General features: G+C 40.7%; 1 protein-coding gene across 1 annotated transcript in view; it reads left to right on the top strand.

Annotated features, from left to right (window-relative positions):
- The window catches only part of EP300 (EP300 lysine acetyltransferase), a 108,744-nt gene extending 89,047 nt beyond the window's left edge, over positions 1-19,697 (top strand). The window contains exons 23-31 of the mRNA XM_077452555.1: positions 1,140-1,207; positions 1,294-1,444; positions 2,684-2,830; positions 2,914-3,027; positions 6,693-6,858; positions 9,738-9,905; positions 15,278-15,439; positions 16,712-16,993; positions 17,178-19,697. Coding sequence (XP_077308681.1) covers positions 1,140-1,207; positions 1,294-1,444; positions 2,684-2,830; positions 2,914-3,027; positions 6,693-6,858; positions 9,738-9,905; positions 15,278-15,439; positions 16,712-16,993; positions 17,178-19,325 — 3,406 coding nt within the window. The 3' untranslated portion in view covers positions 19,326-19,697. The remainder of the gene's footprint in view (positions 1-1,139; positions 1,208-1,293; positions 1,445-2,683; positions 2,831-2,913; positions 3,028-6,692; positions 6,859-9,737; positions 9,906-15,277; positions 15,440-16,711; positions 16,994-17,177) is intronic.
- Positions 19,698-20,625: the final 928 nt, after the last annotated feature.

The following is a 20,625-nucleotide window of genomic DNA, read 5'->3' as shown; positions in this document are numbered from 1 at the left end:
CTTTAACCACTTTCAGACCGGACCAATTTGCTGGTCAAAGACCAGACCACTTTTTGCAATTCGGCACTGCGTCGCTTTAACTGACAACTGCGCGGTCGTGCGACGTGGCTCCCAAACAAAATTGACATCCTTTTTTTCCCCCACAAATAGAGCTTTCTTTTGGTGGTATTTGATCACCCCTGCGGTTTTTATTTTTTGCGCCATAAACAAAAATAGAGCGACAATTTTGAAAAAAACGCATTATTTTTTACTTTTTGTTATAAGTATCCCCCAAAAATATATTTAAAAAAATTTTTTCCCTCCGTTTAGGCCCATACGTATTCGTCTACATATTTTTGGTAAAAAAATCGCAATAAGCGATTATTGATTGGTTTGTGCAAAAGTTATAGTGTTTACAAAATAGGGATAGTTTTATAGCATTTTTATTAATTTTTTTTTTTTTTTTTTACTAGTAATGGCGGCGATCAGCGATTTTTTATTTTTTTTTTTTTTTTTTTTTATTTTTTTTTTTATTTTTTTTTTTTATTGTGACTGCGACATTGTGGGGGACCCATCAGACATTTTTGACACATTTTTGGGACCATTGTAATTTATACAGTAATCACTGCTATATAAATGCAGTGATTCCTGTGTAAATGACACTGGCAGTGAAGGGGTTAACCAGTGGGTGGTAGTGTAGGGGTTAAGTGTTCCTAGGGGTGTGTTACTAACTGTGGGGGGGTTGGGCTTTCATTTAGTGAACACTGATCTCTGCTCCAATCACATGGAGCAGAGATCAGCGTCACTAGTTGATAGGCAGAATGGAGAAATGCTGTTTACAATGGCATTTCTTCCTTTGGCCGCTCCGTGAGACGATCGCGGGTATGCCCGCGGCGATCGAGTCCGCGGGTCCCGCGACAGGACTCACGGGGGTCCCGACCAGCGTGGGAGCGCGCCGCTGGCGGCGCACTCCCGGCGGCAGGGCGGCAAATTTTAAAGGAACGTACATGTACGCCCATTTGCCTGCCCGTGCCATTCTGTCGACGTACATCGGCGTGCGCTGGTTGGCAAGTGGTTAATAAACTTTCTGTGCATGTAGGTAAATATACAGATGTTTGAGGCTATTTTTGTTTCTCTAAACACTTTTTGTTTAACTGTAGTTTTGTTTGCGATCGTTGCCTGAAGAAAAGTGGCCAAACCAGAAAAGAGAACAAATTTTCAGCAAAACGTGAGTGTCTTTTGGATTATTAATTGAATCAATTCTCGAATGTTGAAATATACTAATTTAAGCTATTAAACTTTTTCAACAAACAGGACTTCCTACTACAAGATTAGGTACATTTTTGGAGAATCGTGTGAATGATTTTCTACGAAGACAGGCTAATCCTGAGGCTGGAGAAGTTTCTGTGCGTGTTGTCCACGTCTCTGACAAAACTGTGGAAGTGAAACCTGGCATGAAAGCCAAGTAAGTAAAGCATTGAGGCCAGATGCATCCAGGCAACTAGCATTTCAAAACCTCAGCCATAGCAACCTGTATGTGTTCTCATAGTACAGGGGTGTTTGTGTATGTATGTGTGTGTGTGTGTGTGTATATATATATATATATATAATATAAATTTTTTTTTTTTTTTTTTTCGTTTCCTATGTCATGGCTGATATGGTAATCACATGGTTGCAAACCAGTGTGATTGGTTCCCAATTGTCATTGAGAACCCAAGCTGTCAGCTATTAACTGGTCATCAAGCTGAGGAATGTTAATAAACAGAATGTGAGTGAAAAGGCATTAAACCTTCCTTTTTTATATTTTTACACATGGCTTTAAAAGATTGTTTTGGCCATACTTATCCTTTGGCTCACAGGAGTTCGCTTAGTTCTGCACTCCTGCGACCCAGATTCAGCTGACAGCAGGCTGAACCCCTCTGTCAAGTGACGTGACAGAGCTGGTTTAGGCTCTGCAGGGATCCCAACAATGTCGGGTTTCATCCAGATGTCTGACCGTTAGCTGGCTTAGCCTCTCAATGCTTGGCTGAGAGGCTGAGCCAGCTGCTTCTGCCCCCTCCACAGCCCTGCACCTCCAGTGAGTGATGCAGGGGCAGAGCAGAGAGGCGGAGTCTGATGGTCCCTTAGAGTTTATGTCCAGCCGGAAACCTGTTTTAGATAAACTGGGGAATAGTTAGAGCCACTGTTTTTACCGCTTCTGTTAGAGATTTCTCCTCAATTACTGTACTGGTTACTGCAAGTTTAGTAGCCCTGAAGCAAGGCCTCAAAAGATCTCTAATGGTAACAAAGGGGAAAATAAAAATTCTTTTTTGAGTAGGCTGAATCTAGAACCCTAGTCAATGTTTTAAAGCTATGTCCCCGTTTCACATTTTCCCCCTCATCAGCTTGTGAAACTTTAGGCACAAAGGCAGTAAGCAAGAGGAAGGTAATGCAACAAAGCCACTGTTAAAACTGATGAGTTCTAATTCTTTTATGCTCTATTTTAAACTTGAGTACAGAGCAAAGAAAAGAGCAAAGTTTGAGGAGCTATCTGTTGAAATTAGCAAAGCAATACCACTACTACCAATACGCTTTGTTTTGTAGCAAGGAAAAGGGTTCAGTAAGGACTTAATACCTCATTTGCAAAATTCATGTGAAATTAAAACATCCCCGTTTTTAATCTTTTGCATAAAAACTACATTCTGTTTTCCCTTGTTGATTTCAGGTTTGTGGATACAGGAGAAATGGCGGAGTCTTTCCCTTACCGTACAAAGGCCCTTTTTGCTTTTGAAGAAGTAGATGGTGTTGAGTTGTGCTTTTTTGGCATGCATGTACAGGAGTATGGGTCAGACTGCCCACCACCCAACCAGAGGTAGGTATACAGTTTATCATTATCCTATTTCACATAACTTATCTCAATTCCATGACTATATTCTATTATTTCCACCTCCCTAGGCGTGTATACATCTCTTACCTGGATAGTGTTCACTTTTTTCAACCAAAGTGCTTGAGGACAGCAGTCTACCATGAGATTTTAATTGGATACCTTGAATATGTTAAGAAACTTGGGTAAGTAATGTATTTTTTAAAGCAGGGAGCAACTGTACAGTATAACAGGGATATATGCAGCCAAAAAAAAAATATATTTGATGCAGTGTGCCCATAGCATTACCACACTAAGTCTTGGTTTTTCCGAGTATCATTAACCCCCATAAACACAATTTTTTTTTTTTTTTTTTTTTTTTTTTTTTTTAACCTGATGTTCTTGCCAAGGAGTCTGTTTTTCAACTTTTTTACAGCCCAAGCTGGCAGTTGGTGTTAAGACAAATTTTCATTTGACACTGACAAGGGTGCTAACAACGGTCTGCTTTTATTCATTTAAAGTGGCACCAAAGTCTACAATAATTATCTTCGCTCATTACAAACTGAAAATTTCCCAGCACACTTACCAGCTAGCCTGCAACAAAACCAAATTGGCCCTGTCTATTAGCAATGCAACAGTGGTTTTGGCTGTACACATGTGCATGTATGTGAAAGCCACAGTGCCTCACCAAGGCTCCTTTTGTATGCTGTAGTCTTAACCCCAAAAAGGTTTTGAGTCTTTCAAATTGGAGCACATCTAGCAATGGATACATCAAGGGCCAGTTAGCCTGGTGGGAGCCCACTTCTCAAAGGCACAGGAACACCCAGCAAACTTACTATTGCAGCTTAAGGTATCCAATGTGTCCCCATGTCAAATTCAGTTGACAAGCTGTACAGATAAGGGACAACCACCTCAATCTTTAACTAGTTTTTACAGAAAGGTGCACATGAAAGATTCTTTGCACATAACACCATAGTTTCCTAGCACAAAAGCTAACCTGCAGCAGACCCAAATTGGCCCTGTCTAACAGGTTGCGTTAAAACAGAGGTTTTAGTTGCACATGTGGCTTTTTTTCTTTTCTCAACTTCCTTTTATGTCCCAAGCTGGTCACGCAAAATTGGCAGTTAGAGAGTTGAGACAAACCATTTAACATGAACAAGGGTGCTAACAATGGTCTGCTCTTATTCATTTAGTGAAACTAATGTCTACAGACTGTTGGAGCTAATGTAAAAGTATTGCAAGGTCCCCCACCAGCATCTTTTTCCCAGCGGCAGTCTTTGGCCATCTTCATTGCCAATGTGGGATGGTGCAGTTCTTGTACATGCACAGGCGTTAAGTCATCCAAGCGGAGGCACCGTGCTAGAATGTACACCCCTAAGTGAAAAGGTCCAAATTGGGCCCAATTAGCCATTTTTCCCTACCTGGTTTCATATGACTCGTTTAATACTATAAGGTCTCGGGCATGAATGGGGTGCAGGTGTATTAAGTTTGATATCGCTCTCACTCTCTAATAATGGTCACTGGAAGTTCAACATGGCACCTCATCGCAAAGAACTCTGAGGATCTGAAAAAAATTGTTGCTCTACATAAAGATGCCATAGGGTATGAGAAGCTTGCCAAGACCCTGAAACTGACCTGCAGCATGGTGACCAAGACCATACAGCGGTTTAACGGGACAGGTTCCACTCAGAACACATTGACCAAAGAAGTTCAGTGCATGGGTTCAGTGCCATATCCAGAAGTTGTCTTTGGGCAATGGGCATGTAAGTGCTGCCAGCATTGCTGCAGAGGTTGAAAGGGTGGTGGGGTCTTATGTATTGTCATACATAAGATCAAAAGTGCTGGTGTAATCAACCAATCGGATTGCTTTACATTCTAGTCAATGTTAAGAAGGTGTATATTAGTGAAATTTATGATAGGAGAACTGAGGGCTTCGGATTATTGTAGTATTTTACATATAATCTGGTGAACTTGTCATCTTTTGCTAGATCCAATATTTGCCAACTCGCTGCAAAAGAACCAAGTTGCTGTGGGAAAGTTATTTTGGATTGGAGAAGTTTGCGTTCTCCCGCTTCAATACTAATAATTGCACTAAATTGTTTGGTCTTCATTCATAATTACAACAGTCCTGTTTTTGAACCTGGTATCATTGTACACCAGTTTGGGTCATGGTTTATCATTCCTGCCTACCCTTTTATGCAGGTGTTTGATTGCCCTGCCCTCTCCTTCAGGAATATTCAGGCTAAAGCCCCATACACACTATCAGAATGTCTACTGATTTTTGTCTTCAGATTTACCAAAACCATGTAGTACAAGGGCCTGCCTGATTCCATACAAATTGAAACTCCTAAGGTTTGACTTCATATTATATGGTTTTGGTAAATCTGAAGACAAAAATCAGCAGAAAATCTTTGTTTATGGGGCTTTAGAACCCTTCATTATTTTCCATTTTCTGGGTATGTTGCTTTGCTGTGAGGACTCTTTAATCCATGACTTTCTCTTATTAGTTGTCTAATTAGTTGTCTAATTTGTCTAATTTGGTAACATCCCTTTTTTACCATGGACCTCTCCTTCCCTGACTTCAAGGGCTAGGAGTGTTCAGCTTTTAAAACTTTGGCTGTTTTTTCTTTGACCATGCTATATCTGTTTTCTCATGGCCTTTGTGGTGAATACTTTGGGCCCCATTCAAGATTGGTGCATTCCCTCAGTGCCCTCGTAATTACTCAGCATGATAGCGTAAACAGATTCTGGTGATCCGGGATCCTAGGAAAACAGACTTGCACAGAATCCTGGCAGACAAGTCTTGGCCTCTTCCAAGTAGTCTAAACTTCCCAACACAGGGCCCTCCTGTTCCATCCCCCTTAAGTTGCTGGCTTTAAAAGCATGGATTTTGAAACCCAGGTCCTAAACGATAAGGGCAGTGCTGACTGTCATTCCTATTTTGCTCAATATGAGAGAATCAATCTATCCCAATTACAAGATCTGTTTTTCAAAAACCTCCCTTTGAGCCAGTTTGAGATATCCACTGGCTTGAGGCATCTCCAAAGTAGGTGGCCATTGCCTCTGTCAGGTGTGTCTCTGAGTTGGGGGCCTTTTCTTGTCTTAGATAGGAACCAGATGATCCTGTGACTTGAGCCCTCCTTCCTCCCCAAGGGAGTTTCTTCCTTTTATCTCAATGAAGATATTGTCCTGCCTCAAAACTAGGAAAGAAGATTTTAAACCACTGCCTGGATGTGGTCAGAACCGTTGGGCTCTGCCTTGCTACAACAACTTCAGAAAAACAGAAGTTGTTTTTTTTTGTTGTTTTGTTTTGCCCTTCCTGCTCCCTCTTTTACTACTTCACTGTATTTTTTTCATACTTTATCAGTTTTACTGGATGGATGTTCAGGCGGCTTCTGATGTGAGTTTCGCCCCCAAAAGTTTCTTCAAGCCGTATTCTTAGCATTTTGGTGGTCCTGTCTTCCATACTGTTACCCACTCAGTTTGCTTGGGGACATCCCGTGGTCTCTGACTTACTGTACTGTACAAATGAAGATAATGGGAATTTTGACATACTGGGTGAATTCCAAATCTTGGAGTACAGTAGACTACACAGGTCCTCCTTACTTGCTACAAAATTTGGAGGACCCCCCCCCCCCCCCAAGGAGTGGGGGGGGGGGCATATGAGGGTGCAGTGGCTGTGGTCTATAACGTCCTGTATGCCAAAATATGGAATTTACTGTTAGGTCAAATTTGGCTTTTTGTCCATTTTCAACCTTGTTAACATCAGTTACATTTAGAAAACATTTCCTGGCTTGCAAGTTTTATATGTGACTAGCTTTACAAATATATCCTCAATAACATGGCAAGGTTTTCCAACATTTCTTCACAGGTACACAACTGGACATATCTGGGCTTGTCCTCCTAGTGAAGGAGATGACTACATTTTCCATTGCCATCCTCTCGATCAGAAAATACCAAAGCCCAAACGTTTGCAGGAATGGTATAAGAAAATGTTGGATAAAGCTGTGTCGGAACGCATTGTTCATGACTACAAGGTAACTGGATTGTTTTTGTGAGTGCTTAGAAGCCACTAACTTTTCTGTATTGTCATAATTTTGTAATACTGTTAAGTAGAACTAAAGGCAAAACTTTTTAACCCTATGGATAAGGGAGGATTCTAACACCAGATGTTTTTGCCATCTCTGTTCCATTGTAAAGGATTTCCCTTCCCTTCCTATCCTTATAGCTAAAACAGGAAGCAAGTCAAAATCCCTCCAAAATGAAGGCATCCCTGGTTGTCATCAATGTCACCAGAACTAGTGTCCCCATTGGAAGATTTCCCTTAGTTACTTTCCCAGCGACAACCCAAAATTTTGGATTTTCTTTTCCTTTATATAACGTTACAGGACAAATAGATAGAGGGTGATATTTCTCTAACAGGGCACAGACTGCAAGAAAAACCCAGAGGTGTATAAACCCCTCTCTACTCTTTCCAAAACAAAAAAAAAAAAAATACATTTAGGTATACAACATATACAGGTATAAAACATTGAAATAAAATATTCCAGAACCCTGATGTTATGACTTTTTAAAAGTGAGTGGTTATTTAAATTTGGATGAAAAACTGAGATTCCGAAAGCATTTGTTTTGTAACTGTCCACAATATAAAAATCTAACTTTTACAAGCTCAAATTTGTATAATGTTGTTAAAATTCCGCCATTAAAATCACAAGCTTTTAATATTTTAATGTAAATGCAAAAGTTGTTTTTAGCCTTTTTAGCTAAGCTGCAGTCCTTCAAGAGGCTCTCCAGTCTGTAGAAAAAAAAATAAAAAATCAAGTCAGCAGCTACACTTACTGCAACTGCTGACTTTTAATATAAGGACACTTCCCTGTCAAGTGATCACGCAATGTCAGCACCCCAAGTCAATTCATCTATTAGCGTCAGGTGCATGGTTAGTGAGGGAAACCAACAGTGAAGATTTCCTACTGCGCATGTGCGAGTCGCGCTGCACTTTATGAATAGTCCCGCCTCCCTCTGGGACCTGTGTGTCCCAGAAGAAGGGGCCTGAAATTTTGTAGATTGCCGATCCCCAATCTTGCCCACAAGTGGTAGTGGTACCTGTCAAAACTAGCTACCTGGGGTGCCCCTCCCCAGAAAAAAGTGCAAGCGAGCAGAGTTTGCTCTTTTGGGTGGAGCTCTCTAAGTGAAATACCATTTAATCCTTCCATGAAGAACCTTTTTCAGGCACTCCTGTTATGGGGTGACAACTGTCTCCACAAGTGTACTTCTGCATCTTCACCCATGCTTCTTATGGAGATTACAGACAGCTGTGTGGACACATTGCACAGGTATGATCCACCCATGTCACTGTAAGGAAGGTGGTGCAAAACAGCTGATGCTGCAGAGTGCGCATAGAGACAGAAAATTACTGAACAAGGTTGGAGAAGGTCACCATCGCTGGGTTTAAAAAAGGTGAACATTGCTTTTTATGAAAAAAGGCAAATGTTTGATACACAGTGCTTTAGAAAATGACATGCCTTCTAGTCCAGGTTTATAACTTATAACTGGCCGGACCTTCTTAAAGCCTAGCTACGGATCAGCTTATAACCACTGAATTTGCAGTTACGCAATAGCGTAATCGGTATAAAACAGGTTGTGCAAAGCCAGAGTTGTATATTACCCTTCCACAAACCTAAATTTAAGGGCATTAGTATTCGGCGTCAGACAAGTGTTAATGAGCTATAGTATGGGCATTAGACAGGCGTTTTGCAAGCATTAATGAGGAGTTATAAATGCTCCCTAGATGCCCTTATGGGCAGTTTTGAAGTATTTTTTACAAGCGTTAAAACTGCTCCACAAATGCCTATTCCATTACAGTAAATTAACGAATCTTAACGCCCCGCCTGCTAGAGCATTTGCGAGGCGCTACTGTAGACTTGAAAGGGATGCATTGAAAGGCTTCAAATACATCCTGACTCGACACGAGGTTTCAATTTCAAAGCGACGCTAACTTAGTGTGAACAGCACTATGTGCTGTCTATTGAATATTGTGCATAGGCGTTTGAGGGGCCTTTTTAACGCCTGCTCTTAATGCCAGTATGAACTTAGCCTAAGAGACCAAATGCACAGACGTTGTTTTCTTTAATTTTAACCAATACTGTTGTGGCAAATTGTAGAAAGTAATATAGTCTGCCCTCCAAAGCTTTGCCTCATAATGAGGGCACAGTAACTCTATTTTGGTAACCCATGCACTTCAGTACAATATTGTGTTTTTGCAGCATGCTGCATTAACGCAGCTTTCTAATTTCGAATGGGCTCCAAGCCAGGAGAAATAACTCCTTCTCTATTTTCACTTCTGAGCACTGAAGCACACATGTACAGTGCAACCGGAAAGTATTCACAGCGCTTCACTTTTTCCACATTTTGTTACGTTACAGCCTTATTCCAAAATGGATTTAATTATTTTCCTCCAATTCTACAAACTATATCCTATGACAACCTGAAAAAAAGTTGTTTTGAAATCTTTGCAAATTTATTTAAAAAGGAAAAAAAATCACTTGTACATAAATATTCACAGCCTTTGCCATGACACTCAAAGTGGAGTTCAGGTGCATCCCATTTCCACTGATCATCCTTAAAATGAGTACTGTTTTTGTACAAGAAATATCGTAAAAAACGCCCCTCTGAAAGACTGCACGTGATCAGAAACAAATACAAAAAAATCCTTTTGCTTACGAGAATTTCCGTACATTATTTCCTTCCTCCGTTCCGACTTGCTGTGAAACATCGAGAAAAACCACCTGACCGCCTATTTTTCTTGTGTGTATGGGGCATTAGACAAAATGTTGCAGTGTGCTGTAGTATTTATTTTTTTTTTTTTTTTTTTTTTTTTTATTGAAATGCAACATTGTTTTGTGTATTTTATTTTCAGGACATCTTCAAACAGGCAACAGAAGACAGGCTTACTAGTGCCAAGGAGTTGCCCTACTTTGAAGGAGATTTCTGGCCAAACGTATTGGAGGAGAGTATCAAAGAATTGGAGCAAGAAGAGGAAGAAAGAAAGAGAGAGGAAAATACTGTCAATGATGAAAGTGTTGAGGTGATGATTTTTAGATTGAATAATTCACTTATTTCTTAGTATTCGCTTAAATAGACCATATATAGACTATAATAGACTGTATACTATAGCATAAGCTTGATTAATCATCGATGAGATGTAGTTTACCAAAAAAGGATTGTTATTTTCAGTAGGAATAAGCAGATTTAATTTTTGAAGTTGTGAAAAATGTGCGTGCTTCACTTCACCGCAACGTTTGCCTGGTCCATAATCTCTATAGGGTGCTGAAACTCATGCAATTTTGGAAGCTTTGCATTTGTTGTGGGAGTGAAGGTCCTCACCATCATGGATGCAGTTTACCTACCTTGTGCAGAAGCATGTCGGCAAGAGGGAAGTGCATAGGCACTTCCCCATATAGGAGCCTAGCACAAAAATATGAGTTGTTTTAATCAGAATTCTAACAATTTTGTCTATAGGATTTCACTTTGTGAATGTAAAGGACACAATATAATCTATGAAATCTATATTTGCTCTAAGTTTGGAAAGTAAGAGTGGGAAGATAATTGATTATATAGCAACTGTTATATTTTGCTATTTAGGCCATGTATGTATACAAGAAGAATTTCGAACATTATATAATTTTTACATTGGTCCCGTTTGGAGATCTACACCATATATACCAAAGCTGGCCAATGCCCCCAAAAGTCTATGCAATAAAAACCATACCTGAAGTTCAAAATGTAAAGGTGTATATGATCCCATGCTCCCTTAATAACCAATATGCAAATGTCCTAGCGTCATTGTGAAATAATTGTGTTGCGCCTACCTCTGCTTAACAATAGTACACGCCCTTAACTGTACTATTTGTGTTCACCACATTAAAACTATGTGATTTAATCAAAACAACCAAAAACAATATTCATGTTGCACTTGTATCAGTATCATATAGTCTTCTTTCCACACCATAATAAATAGGGTTCTTCCACGCTGGTGCTAAAAAATATATTCAATAGTCCACTCTTGTGTGCCAATACTTCTTATTCCTTGCACAGCGACTCCCACTACTGTGCTCACCTCTAGTTGTGACCTGTTAATACCAGGTCCAGACATGGTTTCCCCTATACATGAAGTTCAAATTTAACTGTGGTGTTAACTTGACCCCAATGATAACAACTCTGGTATGTATATATTGTCCCACAAGCTGGCAAATCTCTGCACAGGGTGAGAGTGCAGTTGTCTCATTCTGGTGGCAGCAGTGGGATCTGAGAGTACTGTTGTAATAGTCCCCATAACCTATTCACTATGGAATGTGTCGGCACAGAAATTGTTTGATAAAGAACAAAATGGGAAGTATGAAAGTTGTGTAACCATCCTGTTCTAGTTGTAGCCCATTGCTTTAGTGTAAGAAGGTCTGCATGTGTTTTGTTCTTGCAAATTACGATGGCTGAAAGTGTGAATTGCTGAAGTAGAGATGTCAAAACATCATGTGTAAGACGGATGGTGTTGAAGGCCTAGGATAACTTCGACAGATAGAAATATGGCTGTACTATGGGGTCATCAGTATCGCTTGCCGTGGCTCACAGCAGGGGTCCAGTGCGTCCCTGTTCACTGATTCGACTCGTGTCCAAATTTCTGCCTGAATTCACACCTGATTTGGAGCCAATGGCGCGCAGGACCCTTTCCAATAACGGACCATGGCCATCCCGGAGGTGTGGGCTGCTATTGTGTGTTTAGACAGCGTGGTATGTTTTTATAATTCACATTGTTGTGTGAACTGGCCCCATTGAGAGCTGGTCACACTCTTCTGTCATGTGTTTTTGCATGTGGGAAAACCTGCATTCAGTTTGCATAAGTGTGAACCCAGCCTAGGAGGAAAAACACCAATTCGGTTCGGATATGTTGGTGATACATGGGTCCAGGTTAGAGCATCAGAAATACAAACTTTTGGTAAATACACAATTTTTTTTTTTTTTTTTTTAATGGTTTACTTGAGAAGAAGAACAGAATAACAAATGTTCACCTAAAGTATCTCACAAGTGAGTACACCCCACACATTTCTGTAAATATTTTAACTTTTCATGTGACAACACTGAAGAAATGACACTTTGCTACAATGTAAAGTAGTGAGTGTACAGCTTGTATAACAGTGTAAATTTGCTGTCTCCTCAAAATAACTCAACACACGGCCATTCATGTCTAAACCACTGGCAACAAAAGTGAGTACACCCCTAAGTGAAAATGTCCAAAGTGTCAATATTCTGTGGGCCCAATTATTTTCCAGCACTGCCTTAACACTCTTGGGCATGGAGTTCACCAAAGCTTCACGGGTTGCTACTGGAGTCCTCTTACACTCTCCCGTGACAACATCACAGAGCTCGTGGATATTGGAGACCTTGCACTCCTCCACCTTCCATTTAAGGATGCCCCACAGATGCTCAATAGGGTTTAGGTCTGGAGCCATACTTGGCCAGTCCATCACCTTTTACCCTCAGCTTCTTTAGGAATATGTTGGAATACTGCCCTGCATCCCAGTCTCTGAAGGGAGGGGGTCATGCTTTGCTTCAGTGTGTCACAGTACATATTGGCATTCATGGTTCCCTCAATGAACAGTAGCTCCCCAGTGCTCATGACACTCCAACCGCCATGCTTTATTGTAGGCAAGACACAGGTGTCTTTGTACTCGTCACCTGGTTGACATCACACACTTTACACCATCTGAATCAAATGAGTTTATCTTGGTCTCTTCAGACCACAGGACATGGTTCCAGAAATTGATGTTCTTAGTCTGCTTATCTCCAGCAAACTGTTTGCAGGCATTCTTGTATGTTCTGTGAAGGAGAGTGGAGACCTGGACACTGTGATCTACAAGAAACCTGCTCACACAGACCAGTATCTGCTTTTTGACAAAAGTAAATGTTAAACTGCTGCCTCTAAAGTTTTTCCCCTAGCTTCTACTCATAAATAATTCATAGGGCCAGTGAGCTTTGATATGATTAAATGAGCTGAAAGTCTAGGTGTAGCATCACCAATGTTACAAACAATAGTGAGACCCAAACTGTATTAGGAAACAAAGGAGAGGATTTCTTTTACACTTCTGCTGTATTAAGCTTTGGTAACTTGCAAATAAGAAAGCTTTTCCACTCTCGATGCTTTCTTGGAAGATAAGCCATTATGGTTGCCACAGAATGAAAAACATGCAGAGATGCGGCACTAGGGTTCCCAGTAATACTCATAAAAAAAGCTGTAGTACATTCATTGTATTAAATTAAAACCAAAGGTTCTACTCCCATTTTAATGAAAATACTTTTTTGGTTTATTAAACAATATATTTTTACACTTTCCCTTTAAAAAAAAATTTTTTTTTGATCACTTTTATCCCTATTACAAGGAATGTAAACATCCCTTGTAATGGGAATAGTGCGTGATCGTTCCTCTTCTATTGTGAGATGTGGTGTCTTACCGTCCACTCACCAGTAAGAACAATCATGAGGCTGAACTGCCGCTATGATCGTTCTTATGGTGTATGGAATTGCCAGGTGAAAATAAACAATATTTTAATGATGCCTGCAGCTATTATTTTCCAGACATCACCACTGAAGGCCCAGGATGTCATATGATGGCCTGCGGTGTGGAAGTGGTTAAGGTTTCGAGGCTGATGTTTGGTAACTCAAACATTCAGCTCCCTCCACATATTTTCCCTGGGATTAAGGTCTGGAGACTGGCTAGGCCACTCCATGGACCTTTTTAATGTACTTCTTCTTGAGCCACTCCTTTGTTGCCTTGGCCATGTGTTTTGGGTCATTGTCATGCTGAAATGCCAATCAACATTTTCAATGCCCTGACTGAGGGAAGGAGGTTCTCATCCAAGATTTGACTGTACATGGCCCTGTCCATCGTCCCTTTGATGCAGTGAAGTTGTCCTGTACCCTTAGCAGAAAAAAACTCCCAAAGCATGATGTTTCCACCCTTATGTTTGATGGGTGGGGGTGGTGTTCTTGGGGTCGTAGACTGTATTCCTCCTCCCAAACACGGCAAGTTGAGCTCATGCCAAAGAGATTGATTTTGGTCTCCTCTGACCACAACACTTTCACCCAGTTCTCCTCTGAATCATTCAGATGTTCATCAGCAAACTAATGACTGGCCTGTACATGTGCTTTATTGACCAGGGGGACCTTGGTGGTTATACAGCATTTCAGTACTTCACACCGTAGTTTTTAGGATTTTTTTTTTTTTTCTTGGTGACTGACTATGGTCCCAGTTGCCTTGAAATCATTGACAAGATTCTCCCGTCTAGTTCTGGGCTGATTTCTCAATGTTCTTATGATCAACGAAAGTCCACAAGGTGACATCTTGCATGGAGCCCCAGACCGAGAGAGATTGATGGTATTTTTGTATTTCTTCCATTTGCGAATAATCACACCAAACGTTGCCCACCCTCTTACTAAGCCCCATGCCAATATAAGTATCTGGCGCACCCAGCATTGGAGCAGGAGAGCGCATCGGAAGAACAGAGGGAGAAAACCCAGCAAGCGGACAGAGGGCGTAGAACTGGAGAGGGCTAGAAGTTGGAAGCAACACAGAAGCTGCCTTAATTACTTTTAAAAAAACCTGTACTGCGTTTTGACTTGGGGATCTGCCCCCCCCCCCTGTTCAAGGGGGCTTCCAGATTCTGTTAAGGAAAATTAACATGAATCTATTTGTTAATAAATGCAGTTGCTAATATGTAATCAATTAAAACTGGCAAAAAAATGTTCGCCAAGGTCTTTGCTTTAAGGAAATGTATAACCTGTTGGGTTTTTAATTCATCATCCTACCTCAAATATGCATTAATGGTTGGGGAAAATAAAGAAAAAACAGCTCTGCCAGCAAAGGGGTTAGAGTGCATTCACACCTGTGAATGTACCCAACACTGATTACATGCAAGAACCACAAGTGGATTCCTAGCGATTAGCTGCAGGAGGCAGCCTCATTAAAAGCAGAGAGGCTGCTGGCCCCAGCATCTGATCATGTCCACTCGCATGTAATTGCTCATTGTGTGTGTCCAGCATCAATCGTTGCAGGTAATTGCTGGCTGTGCGGACAGGCACGGGTCACTGTAGCAACCTGTAATTGAATTGTACAGGGCTTGGCAACCACTCACAGGGCAAAAACAGCTGCAGATATTAAGATTCCTGCTGCTGTCATCCTTGTTGGGGCTAGTGGCCCATGTGAATATAGCCAAAAAATTGCAGTGTCTGTGTTTTGTGTGTGTGGTTTTTTTTTTTTTTTTTTTTTTTAATATATATCCCTTCCCAAGTTTCTAAAAACTTAAGCCATTTTGGTTTGGCATGGTTAAAATTTATTAGAATTTTTTGTTTTCATTTGCTGTTTCTAAAAAAAACTTTCTTGTCTCCTTATTAATGTATGCATGACAGGTTGGAAAAGGTGATAGCAAGAATGCAAAGAAAAAAAACAACAAAAAGACCAGCAAAAACAAAAGCAGTCTGAGCAGAGGGAACAAGAAGAAACCTGGTATGCCTAATGTTTCCAATGACTTGTCACAAAAGCTTTATGCCACAATGGAAAAACACAAAGAGGTAAGTGGTTTATAATGCAGTCTGTATGAAATTATAACAATGGAGTTGAATTTGCAAAGGTGGGAGCTCAAATGGTGTGAAATTAGATTCTTTAGTTGCCAATTAGTTCATTAATTAAATCACTTTGGTTATTTAAAATAAAAATTAAAGTGCTATTTTTAAATCTGCAGTTTTACACATGAAGGTCCTGTTTCCGAGGTTTTCTTTAAGGGTGACAATGCTTTGTCCCTTCACATATTTGTTTTCTTGCATTGACACCCTGTGACATGCTTTCAGTTGAGACTACAGCCATGTCGACATATATTGCAAATGCATGTTCTGCTCTTGTACCCATTGGCAATTCTACCCTGAGAAATGATGAGCAATCAGTCTCTTGGAAACATGCATGTAGAGCGGAAATGGCTGTAGGAGTCCAGCAGCCTTAATATACAATATAAGGTGAAAATGTCATTAAATTAGAGTTTAGGTGATCTGACTATGTAAGCTAGATAGTACAAAAGTACAAAAGAGATCTGCAGCACTCACCTTACATGGTTATATGGTCTGTCATACCTTTATCATTTAAAGTGATTGTAAAGACAGAAGTATTTTTTTTTTTTTACCTTAATGCATTCTATGCATTAAGATAAAAATCCTTTCTGTGTGCAGCAGCCCCCCTAATACTTGCATAAGCTTCATCTCTATCCAGTGATGTCCACAAGTTCCCTTGGCTGTCCGGGAATCTCCCTCCTGATTGGCTGAGACACAGCAGCTGCACCATTGACCCCCGCTGCGGCCAGTCAGCCAGTCGGTAGAGGGGGCTCGGCCGAACTGCAGCTTCGTGTTTAAAAGGATATACAGAGCTGCAACTTGGCTCAGGTGCTCCCGTAGCGAGCTGCTTGCTGTGTGCTGTGCACTCAACAGGAAGGAGTGGCCAGGAACAGTGAAGAGGGACCTTTTGAAGAGAAGGATCCAGCCTGCCCTGTGCAAATCCACTACACAGAGCAGGTAAGTATAACATGTTTGTGTGTTTTTTTGGGGGGAGGGGGTTGTTGTTGTTTTTTTTTTTTTTTTTTTTTTTTATTATTATTAATAAAGCTTTACTATCACTTTAAGAGCTCTATCATTTGTATTTGTGTAATGAGGACTTTTATTGTGCTGTAGCTCCTTGTGCATACCTGACTGTTTTTTCTGGGCATTCTAAATAAACAATTGTATAAAAATAGAATTTAGATGTACCGTACTAAACCCTATATGGATTCTTAACACTCTAAAATACTTTCCTATTTTCAGGTCTTTTTTGTTATCCGTTTAATTGCTGGGCCTGCTGCCAACTCCCTGCCCCCTGTCATAGAACCAGATCCCTTAATTCAATGTGACCTAATGGATGGACGTGATGCCTTTCTAACGCTTGCAAGGGACAAACACTTGGAATTCTCCTCCATGCGTAGATCTAAATGGTCCACTATGAGCATGCTAGTGGAACTTCATACCCAAGGCCAGGACCGATTTGTCTACACATGTAATGAGTGCAAACACCATGTAGAGACACGATGGCACTGCACAGTATGTGAGGTAAATATATCCATAATTTAGTCTTTCCTTCCACGTATTATAATTGTGATTAATAGTAATGCAATTGAAACCATCTTATACTTCAGAATATTTGCATAATCGTATTTATGAAATGTAAGTATAGTTTTGATATTGGAACATTTGTTTCATGTTCTAATGCACAATTTTCTCTTCCTCTGTTCAGGATTATGATTTGTGCATTACGTGTTATACTACAAAGACCCATGAACACAGAATGGAAAAACTTGGTCTTGGCTTGGATGACGAAAGTAGCAACCAGCAGGCGGCAGCAACACAAAGCCCTGGAGATTCCCGTAGGCTAAGTATTCAACGCTGTATCCAGTCCCTGGTTCATGCTTGCCAGTGTCGCAATGCCAATTGCTCCCTGCCATCATGTCAGAAGATGAAGAGAGTGGTACAGCATACAAAGGGCTGTAAACGCAAGACAAATGGAGGATGCCCGATATGCAAGCAACTTATAGCACTTTGTTGCTACCATGCCAAACACTGCCAGGAGAACAAATGTCCTGTGCCCTTCTGCCTCAACATAAAACATAAGCTTCGGCAGCAGCAATTGCAGCATAGGCTTCAACAGGCACAAATGTTGCGCAGACGTATGGCTAGCATGCAAAGAACAGGGGTAGTAGGTGTTCAGCAAAGTCTTCCTTCTCCAAATTCAACTGGTCCAACAACACCAACTGGTCAGCAGCCCCCCATATCACATACTCCTCAATCACAATCTCAGCCTCAACAACTTCCTTGTAATAACTTACCACCTTATGGTATGCAACATGCTCATTCCTCCAGCTGTATGTCACAGGGCAATCCAACTGCACAAGTAACACCACCGACATCCCAGGCAGGATCAGTGCAGCAGCCTGGTCCCCCTCCAGCTGCTGTGGAGATGGCTATGCAGATTCAAAGGGCAGCAGAAACTCAAAGACAAATGGCAAAGTCACAACTTTACCCACCCCCAATGTCAAACTCTCACCAAATGCAGCCCATGAATGCCATGCAGTCTACAGGGATAAGCACACAAGGAATACGAGGACCAATTCTCATGGATTCTGGGATGAGACCTACAGGAATGGCACAGCCACACCAGCCTTCATTACCCCAGCAACTACCAAGGGTACAGAGTAGACCTCAAGTGATGCAGCATAACATGCAGAGACCACCTGTAATGCCTGTACAGCAAGGACAGCAAATGAACATTACACTGCAGGGTGGTATGGGTCAAATCCCAGCAGCAAGCCAGGGAAAACAAAGTTCCTTGCCACAAGCTGCAGTTCTCCGTAATTTGCGGTCCCCTAGTTCACCAATGCAGCAGCAACAGGTACTTAAAATACTGCATTCAAATCCACAGCTATTAGCTGCTTTTATAAAACAAAGAGCAGCTAAATATGCCAGCACCCAGAACCTACAGAATGCTGGGAATATGCCTGGGATGCCCTCCCAAGGAAATCTTCCACATGTCATGCACCCCAATGCAAACATGCAAAGTGTGAGTCCCATGCAGGCAGTTGGACAACGGACATCTATGCCACAGCAGCCTCAGGCTCCTCAGCCACAGACTCTTCAACCTCCATCATCTCAACAGACCATAGCAGGGTTAAATTCACAGGGCCAACCAATGAATATGAACCATGCCGGAATATCACAGCAGTTTCGCGAGCTTCTGATCAGACGACAGCAAATGATGCAGCAACAGCAGGGATCTGGTGCTGGGATGATAAATCACAACCAGTTTCAGCAACATCAAGTCATGAGTGGGTATACACAACAGCAGCGCATTCAACATCATATGCAAATGCAACAAGGTAGTATTGGACAGATAAGCCAGTTACCACAGGGAATGTTAAATGAGACGAACAGCAGCTTGCAGACTTTTAATCAGCGAATTCTGCACCAACAAGTGGGACCTTCAGCACAACAGAACCTCATGAGTCCACAGCAACATATGTTGTCGGGTCAAGCTCAGTCTCCCCATTTACAGGGCCAGCAGCTCCCACCTTCATTAAGTAATCAAGTTCGTTCTCCTCAACCAGTGTCCTCCCCCCGATCCCAGCCGCCTCACTCTAGTCCATCACCTTGTATGCAACCCCAGCCCTCTCCCCACAATGTTTCCCCACAGGCAAACTCTCCTCATACAAGCATTGTAGTTGGGCAGGGGAACCCTGTGGATCAAGGGCATTATGGGAGCCCAGATCGCACAACCATGTTGTCGCAGTTATCTGGTCTTCATGGAGGGGGCATATCTGACTTGGGTTTAAATCCAGATAACCCGGACCTTAATCCCAGCCTTTCACAGAGTACACTAGACATCCACTAAGAACAGTATGAAAGTAGTAAAATACGATTCTTCTTTACTTGGACAAAAGACTATAACAAATCTAGAAATAAAAGTTTATTTTCTTCTCATACTGACTTTTTATACTAAAGAACAGCTGTTTCAGTACTGGGAATTTGGAAGGGTGAGTGGTAATGTAGGATTTGTAAATATTTTTTTAGAATATATATATAAATATATATAATTTTTTTGTATTATTAAAAGACTCTGATGTATAAAGACCTGCAGAGTGTGGGGAGGGACATATATTAATATTCATGTTTTTGTTATTATAATTATTGCAAAGAGAATATATTTTCAGTGGCTGGGCCAGCCTCATGACCTCTTCCTCCTCTTCTTCTTTTTTTTTTTTTTTTTTTTCCCCCCCATTATTTCAGATGACTTCATCTGTGTTTTTGTTTTTTGTTTTTTTTTTTCTTTTTTTTTCTTTTTTTTTGTGTTTTTTACAGTTTTTTTTTTCTTTTTTTTTTTTTTTTGTCTTCTCTTTTAACGTGTTTTTGTTTTTTTTCTTTTGTTTTTTTAATTAAAAATGTCTTCTTTTTATTTGAGGTTTGATGTCTTTGTGTTGTCCGGTCTTTATCCATGTTTTGTGTCAACATGTTGGCTTTTGTATTTAATCCATGTTATGGTAAATATTTTCATCACCCACTAAATATTGCTGCATTCACCAACTTTTGATCTGCTGTGGCCATGCTACACATATTACTACTTTATTCTTTTTTTTTTTTTTTTTTTTTAACTACTTCCTGTGTGTGTAAATATATATAATGAAAGAAGCCAAAAACTGTTAAATACATTTTTTATTTTTTTTCAAGCAATCTTCAAAGTGTTCATGAGCCACAGCAGGAAGGTTTTTTTTTTGTTGTTTTTTTTTTCCCCCTCTTGGTGATGTTTGTCCTTGCATTGGGCAAGCAATAGTTTAATTTCTTGTTAATGGCATGTGATGAAAGAGAGCTGTGCTGCAAGTAGAAATCCTCAGGGGATGGTTAAATGCTGTTTAAATCTGAAGACTACAATCTTGGCAGGTACAAGGCTTATTAGGAATGTCCATTCACACTTTGGCCTTGCACATCCTACTAAAGAACCCCATAAAATGCTTTGCTTATTTATGCAGTCTTTAATGGTATTCTGTCCACATCTTTCAGATGGGCTAAATGCTTTCAACTCCAGCTAAAGGTTTTTTTTTTTTTTTCATTTTTGGATAGATTAGGGAAGAATTTAAATCTTGTCAGGTATTCATTACTGTCGGTGTCCCTGTTATGGAAAGGTCCAATCCTTCTTC

Source organism: Lithobates pipiens, unplaced genomic scaffold, assembly GCF_037356315.1.
Source record: "Lithobates pipiens isolate NorthernLeopardFrog02 unplaced genomic scaffold, aLitPip1_a1.2 Scaffold_23, whole genome shotgun sequence".
Lineage (NCBI taxonomy): Eukaryota > Metazoa > Chordata > Amphibia > Anura > Ranidae > Lithobates > Lithobates pipiens.
Note: the sequence above shows the minus strand (reverse complement) of the source record. Positions and strands in the feature narration are given on the sequence as shown.